General features: G+C 37.6%; 1 protein-coding gene across 1 annotated transcript; it reads left to right on the forward strand.

The window, feature by feature from the left end:
• Positions 1-816: 816 nt before the first annotated feature.
• Positions 817-6112, forward strand: LOC311032190 (uncharacterized protein; the record flags this gene model as incomplete). The annotated part of the gene is made up of 5 exons (XM_084038828.1): positions 817-978; positions 3243-3305; positions 4142-4282; positions 4923-4988; positions 5803-6112. 5 exons carry the CDS (start codon positions 817-819, stop codon positions 5893-5895), a joined length of 525 nt encoding a protein of 174 aa, XP_083894954.1. The 3' UTR covers positions 5896-6112.
• Positions 6113-7826: the final 1714 nt, after the last annotated feature.

Consider the following 7826-nt stretch of genomic DNA (forward strand, 5'->3'; position numbering starts at 1 on the left):
GCAAGGAAGGATACAGGAAGAAAGGATCCTAGAAAGGAAACAGGATGAGATGAAGAAGGGGAGAAGAAAAGATAAGTGGGGAAGGAAGGAAGCAGAGAAGGGGGAAGAGGAGAAAAGAAGAAGAGAAATAGAGTAGAGAAAAGGAGGAGAAAGGATATGAAAAAAGGAGAGAAGAAAGGTGGGAAGAGGAAAGAAGGAGGATGAGTGCTGACGGGAGGAGAAAGAGAAAGAAAAAACAAAAAGAAGAGGAAGCAAATCAAACAGGAAGGAACAAAGATAAGAGAGGAAAAGCAAAGAAAGGAGAAAGAGGAGGAGAACATTAAAAAAGAGACACATGGGACAGAAGGAGGAAGGAGGAAGGAAAGGGATATGGAGAAAAGTGAAGAGGAACACAGACAGGAGGAGAAAATAAAGAGACAACAAAAGGTAGAGAAAGGAAGAGGAGGGAAATAAAGTGGAGGAGAGGAGGAAGAGGAGGAAAGAAAATCATGTAAGGAAAGCAGGAAGGAAGGGGGGGGGGTGTAAAGGTATAGGGAGAGCGAATAAGGAGAAGGTGGAAAGCCGAGGAGGACAGAAAAAGGAGAAGAAAATGGAGAGAAGAGAACAGAGGAGAAGGAAGGATGCAGGAAAGAGGAGAGAAAGGGGGAGTGACATCAGCAGGGAGAGTCCTTGGAAATTTGCAGCATTGGGTCAGAGTTATCAGGACTTTTCTGAAACAGGAGAGGAGGTGAATGAAGAGTAGAAGAGGGGGAGGAGTAGAAGGAGGAGTAGGAGGTATAAATATAATGACTGCAGTGAAACTGCTGCAGTGAAACAATGTTTGTCCTCCTCGTCGGGCCGTCTGCTCTCCTCCTGCTCTCCAGCCTCGTCTCCGTGGCGACCGCCGCCGAGCGAGGACTCAGCTGTCCACAGGAAGTCCCCGCCGAGCTGATCCGGGACCTGTGGAGCCGCACCAGGCAGCTGGTCCAGCACATGCCGGTGAGATCAATCACCACGATCAATATGTCAGCTGACTGCTCTGATAGGGCAATAATAACTGTCATTCATTAGTTTATCAATATCTGAGTTTATAACTTTAATAGGTCAAACATAACTGCTATAGATTATTAGGTTATCAATATCTGAGTTTATTACTTTAATAGGTCAAACATAACTGCTATAGATTATTAGGTTATCAATATCTGAGTTTATTACTTTAATAGGTCAAACATAACTGCTATAGATTATTAGGTTATCAATATCTGAGTTTATTACTTTAATAAGTCAAACATAACTGCTATAGATTATTAGGTTATCAATATGTGACTTTATTACTTTAATAAGTCAATATTAAAAGTTATTGATTAGGTTATCAATATGTGAGTTTACTACTTTAATAGGTCAATAATACATTGTATGATTAGTCTATCAATGTTTAAGTATATTACTTGTACAAGTCAATAATAATTATTGATTATTTAATCAATATGACAGTGTACTTTTATAGGTCAATAATAACAGTTATTGATGAGTTTATCAATACGTGAGCTTACTACTTTTGTATGTCGATGATAACAGTTATTGATTTGAATATGTTAGTCGACTACTTATTTGGGTCAATAAGAACGGTTATTGATTAGTCTGCCAATATGTGAGTTTACTAATCTAAATGACTGCTATTGACTAGTTTATCCATATATAAACCTTTATTTTTATAGGTCAACTTTTATTCATTAGACTTTCATTGTTTCACTTCACTACGTTCATCGGTCAATAATTAATGTTATTGATTAATCAATATTATTATTCTACATAATTTATTATCAATTATTTATTAGCTTATCAATATGAGAGTTTGCCACTTTTATAGCTCAAACATGACTGCTTTTGATTAGTTTATTAATATGAGTTTACTTTTATAGAACATGTCAGTTCAATACGTCAGTAATAATTGTTATTGATCAATCAATCAATCAATCAATCAATCAATCAATCAATCAATCAATCAATCAATCAATCAATCAGTAATACGTTTAATTGATTATTTAATAAACATGTCAGTTGATAACTTTAAATAACTGTTATTGATCAGTCCATCAATAACAGTAATTATATAATTATAATATAATGTATTGAGAAGTCTGCCAATATGTGAATCTACGACAAACATCTGATCTGATTGTTTCAGATTCCTAAACCAAACTGTCACAACCTCATGTTATGATTCATAATCATGAGTAATATACTGTCAGCTGATGGGACAGACAGGAAGTGAACGTTTGAAAAACTGCAGGTTTTGAACCAGATCAAAGACTTTTTACTTTACTTACGTCTACTATCAGTAATACTAAAACTACTACTGCTCCAGAGCACATTACAGTACTCACAAAGTACTGTGCATGAATGGTACTGACTCAGGTGCTACTTTTGACTTTTACTTCTTTTTTCTTTTTTTTGTTACTTCTTTTTGCTTGTTTACTTGTACTACATGTATATACATTTATTTATGTACATAACTTTAAGTAGAATTTTACTTGCACACATTATTTTCACATTTTGATTTACGAAAGCAAGCCCTGTGATAGACTGGCGTCCTGTCCAGGGTGAACCCTGCCTTCGCCCAATGACAGCTGGGATCGGCTCCAGCCCCCCACGACCCTCAATACAGGATAAGCGGTAGACGATGGATGGATGGATGGATTTACGAAAGCAACTCAGTATTCCTCCCATTGCTGACTAATAACCATAAATACTACTACTACTACTAATAATGATAGTTAACAATAGCAACAATAGATCACTAAGACGCTTTGGTTAATTAGAAAAAAATGTATCAAGTCATAAAATCATTTACATGAAAAAAGTAGATTATGTTTTTAGACTAAAAGTAAAGGCGTCAACTTACTCCCTTTTCCATTAGCTTTCAACTACATCTCACAGTCTTCCTCAGTTGGAGTTTTCCACAGAGGCCTCCCCGAACCTTGCTACGCATTATAATAAAAATATTCCTTATGTGGTCCCTTTTTACCTTTTGTGTATTTAGATATGACGTTGTATATTTATTGTGATATTCCTGATACTACAGTCCCCTTTTAGTGACACAAGTCTGTGTGTGCTAAGTGAATACTATCTTGTTTCTCACATTACTCGTTATTGCAGAAAATATTGCAACAAATACCAAGAATGTTGATGTTATTCTTTTTTGCAGCGGGCCTGTTCATATAAAAGCAATGAGATTAATATTAGGCTAATTTTATCTGCAGAAAGAAGAAAAATTCTCCAGACATCAGAGACTCCTGCCCAAGTTCTGCACCAAATGTCCCGAGGTCAGTTCACCGTCTGTGTGCGTTGTCTTAGTATCTGTCATGAAAATTAGACGTTTTTTGAATGGAATCTGGTGGAGAGCAAAAGTGGAAGTGTTTCAGCCTGCAGCCATGATGGCGTCTGCTTGGTTTACCTCAACCACACGTGTACCATGTGGAACTGTAGAGAACCGCGCTGAACCTCCCAACACACATGACAGGAAAGTGACCATGTCCCAGCAGCCACTTCCTGGTGCTTCAGACACCTGAGCTGATGTCCAGTCACATGACCCGTTCATACGCTGTATCTCTTGATCCTGGTGATGTTGGGACTTTGAACGTCATTGATCTGAAAGTCATGAGCGTGTTCTAGTCCTGCTCTATGTGTAACGTGTCTTGAGATAACTGGTCTTGTGATATGACACGATCAATAAAATGACATTGAATTGAAGTTTTGGAATTAATTTACTGGACAGAATGCCAGCGTTTATAAAACAACACTGAGGTTCTGTAGTCGGAACCGAGATTAGAACCTCGTTACTCACTACTTCATCATTCCACAAAAGCAGAGCAGATCCACTACTTCTGTTATCACCTTTCACAATAAAAGCCCTACAGTATCATATTCCTAGGTGAATATTTCACATCTCTGTGTCATGTATTTGTGTAAAGACTGACAAAGTGTGTAGCTGGTTACAAACACAGACATAAATATTAATATGAAGCTGCAGTGTCAGATTAACATTGAGTAAGCTCAGCGTCGGTGTGACGGATCGTCTGCATGACTGCTCCTTTACAATATGGATCATTAATGAGGTCATGGACTGATGATGCTTTGTGTGATCTCGTCCTCTCCTCAGCGTGTGATTGGCTGGCTGGAGATGCGAGAATTGATTGATGTCTACCAGAGGAGTGTGTTCAGCAGAGAGGTCATCCAGAAGCTCCTCCCCCTCCACTACAGCGACCTGCTGTACCGAATCCAGCACACACTGCAGCACTGTGTGAGTACACAAGTACACACTCCATCACACACTGTGTGAGTACACAAGTACACACTCCATCACACACTGTGTGAGTACACAAGTACACACTCCATCACACACTGTGAGTACACAAGTACACACTCCATCACACACTGTGTGAGTACACAAGTACACACTCCATCACACACTGTGAGTACACAAGTACACACTCCATCACACACTGTGAGTACACAAGTACACACTCTATCACACACTGTGTGAGTACACAAGTACACACTCCATCACACACCTTCTGAGTACACTAGTACACACTCCATCACACACTGTGTGAGTACACAAGTACACACTCTATCACACACTGTGAATACACAAGTACACACTCGATCACACACTGTGTGAGTACACAAGTACACACTTGATCACACACCTTGTGAGTACACAAGTACACACTCGATCACACACTGTGTGAGTACACAAGTACACACTTGATCACACGCTGTGAGAACACAAATATTAAACACACACACGCATGCCCAGAAATACACAAACACACACACACACACACACACACACACACACACACACACACACACACACACACACACAATATTACAACTTATACACATTGACTAATCTGTTTCGTGTACTTTGTTTTCAGGTTTCTTCCTCTAAACCTTCACGATGGTTCAAACTCATCAAGAAACTGGAAAGGAAAATTAAAAAGGTAAAAAAAAACTAAAATGACATTCATTCCTCCTACTACTAGTACTACTAGTATTAGTACTGGCACTTATACTCGTAGTACAAGTATTAGTAACAGTAATAGTAGTAGTATTAGTAATAGCTATAGTACTATGGTGCTGGCGCCAACACTACTACCGCTGCTGGTGCTACTATTACCTCTATTACTTTTACTACTGCTAATACTACTAGTATTAGCACTGGCATCTCTACTACTATTCCTCCTCCTCCTACTACTACTACTACTACTATTGTTATTGCTACTACTGTTACTATTGCTAGTACTTTTAGTACTACTGACACAATTACTCCTGCTAGTACAACTACTACTGGCACTATTACTACTGCTACTAATACTATTACTGTTACTACTGCTAGTACTACTATTGGCACTAATTCTACTACTACTGCTACTACTAAGTTTACTATTACTACGATAGTGCTACTAGTATTACTACTGGCTGAAATACTATTACTAGTATTACCAAAGCCTTGACTGCAGATATTACAACCAGTATCTCCTGCTGCTGCTATCATTGCTTACTATATGTACTTTGTTTAATATTAAACAGCAACAGAGTACTCACTAATCAAATAAAAATTGTAATCCTACTTAAAATATTGTCATTGTGTACTTGTATCTGTTTTTACTGTATCAAGCTGTCAGATAGTAACATAGTATGATTCATCCATCCATTGATAATTTCACCCCACAATATAATACTTTATTCATGAATTCATACCATGTACTGCAACATTCTACTCATTACTACTAATACTACTGTACCCGGCTGCAGAAGAGGAGAGACGAAGGAGCGATGAAGGCTGTCGGAGAGTTCACCTTCATCCTCAGGTGGATTGATGAGCTGACTGAGCACCACGTCCTGTAGACATCCTCCTCATCTTCATCCTCACTATTATGATCATAGTAATCGGCATCATCATCTCCATCATCATCATCATAGTCATCTTCATCGCCGTCTCCATCATTATCATCCTCACTATTATCATCATCATCGTCATATTCATCATCATCATCATCATCATCATCATCATCATCAGCTTTGAATGTTTGTATTAATGTATTTTATTTACAAGATAAGTTATTTTTCAAAAATATATTTATTTTATATGAGTATTAAATGAAGAAGAGTTTCAAGTACTTGGAAGATTAATATATTGAATGAAGAACAAAATGAAGGAAAATATTTTTATATGAATTATTGTAGCTTTATTTATGTGGATTTGTTCTTTCTGCAATAAAGTCGATTTTTTGTGATCTTTACCTGTGTTGGTTTCTCATCTGTCAACTGTAAAGTTTTGAGTGTTGGCTCCCTCTGCTGGTCACGACTCAGTACAACAACACATGATTATACAGAGAGTGCTGTTCTTTATGTTGTAAACGATGAAGAAAGGAAAGATGGAGGGAGGAAAAGGAAAGATACAGAGAGGAAGGGTTAGGAAATGAGGGTTATAGGAAAGGAAAAGTTAAATAAAAGGAAAGGTTAAAGGAAAGGAAGGGTAAAAGGAAAGGTTAAAGGAAAGGAAAGGTTAAATGAAAGGAAGGGTTAAAGTAAAGGAAGGGTAAAAGAAAAGGAAGGGTTAAATGAAAGGTAAGGTTAAAGGAAAGGAAGGGTTAAAGTAAAGGAAGGGTAAAAGGAAAGGAAGGGTTAAATGAAAGGAAAGGTTAAAGGAAAGGAAGGGTTAAATGAAAGGAAAGGTTAAAGGAAAGGAAGGGTTAAATGAAAGGAAAGGTTAAAGGAAAGGAAGGGTTAACGTAAAGGAAGGGTAAAAGGAAAGGAAGGGTTAAATGAAAGGAAAGGTTAAAGGAAAGGAAGGGTGTAATGAAAGGAAAGGTTAAAGGAAAGGAAGGGTTAAAGTAAAGGAAGGGTAAAATAAAAAAGGAAGGGTTAAATGAAAGGAAAGGTTAAAGGAAAGGAAGGGTTAAATGAAAGGAAAGGTTAAAGGAAAGGAAGGGTTAAAGTAAAGGAAGGGTAAAAGGAAAGGAAGGGTTAAAGTAAAGGAAGGGTTAAAGTAAAGGAAGGGTAAAAGGAAAGGAAGGGTTAAAGTAAAGGAAGGGTAAAAGGAAAGGAAGGGTTAAATGAAAGGAAAGGTTAAAGGAAAGGAAGGGTTAAAGTAAAGGAAGGGTAAAAGGAAAGGAAGGGTTAAATGAAAGGAAAGGTTAAAGGGAATGAAGGGTTAAATGAAAGGAAAGGTTAAAGGAAAGGAAGGGTTAAAGTAAAGGAAGGGTCAAATAAAAAAGGAAAGGTTAAAGGAAAGGAAAGGTTTAATGAAAGGAAGGGTTAAAGGAAAGGAAGGGTTAAAGGAAAGGAAGAGTTAAATGAAAGGAAAGGTTAAAGGAAAGGAAGGGTTAAATGAAAGGAAAGGTTAAAGGAAAGGAAGGGTTAAAGGAAAGGAAGGGTTTAATGAAAGGAAAGGTTAAAGGAAAGGAAGGGTTAAATGAAAGGAAAGGTTAAAGGAAAGGAAGGGTTAAATGAAAGGAAAGGTTAAAGGAAAGGAAGGGTGAAATGAAAGGAAAGGTTAAAGGAAAGGTTAAGGTAGAGGAAGGGTTAAATGAAAGGAAGGGTTAAAGTAAAGGAAAGGTAAAAGGAAAGGATGGGTTAAAGGAAAGGAAAGGTTAAAGGCAAGGAAGGGTTAAATGAAAGGAAAGGTTGAAGGAAAGGAAGGGTTAAATGAAAGGAAAGGTTAAAGGAAAGGTTAAAGGAAAGGAAGGGTTAAATGAAAGGAAGGGTTAAATGAAAGGAAAGGTTAAAGGAAAGGAAGGGTTAAATGAAGGAAAGGTTAAAGGAAAGGAAGGGTT

Source organism: Eutrigla gurnardus, assembly GCF_963514095.1.
Source record: "Eutrigla gurnardus genome assembly, chromosome: 21".
NCBI lineage: Eukaryota > Metazoa > Chordata > Actinopteri > Perciformes > Triglidae > Eutrigla > Eutrigla gurnardus.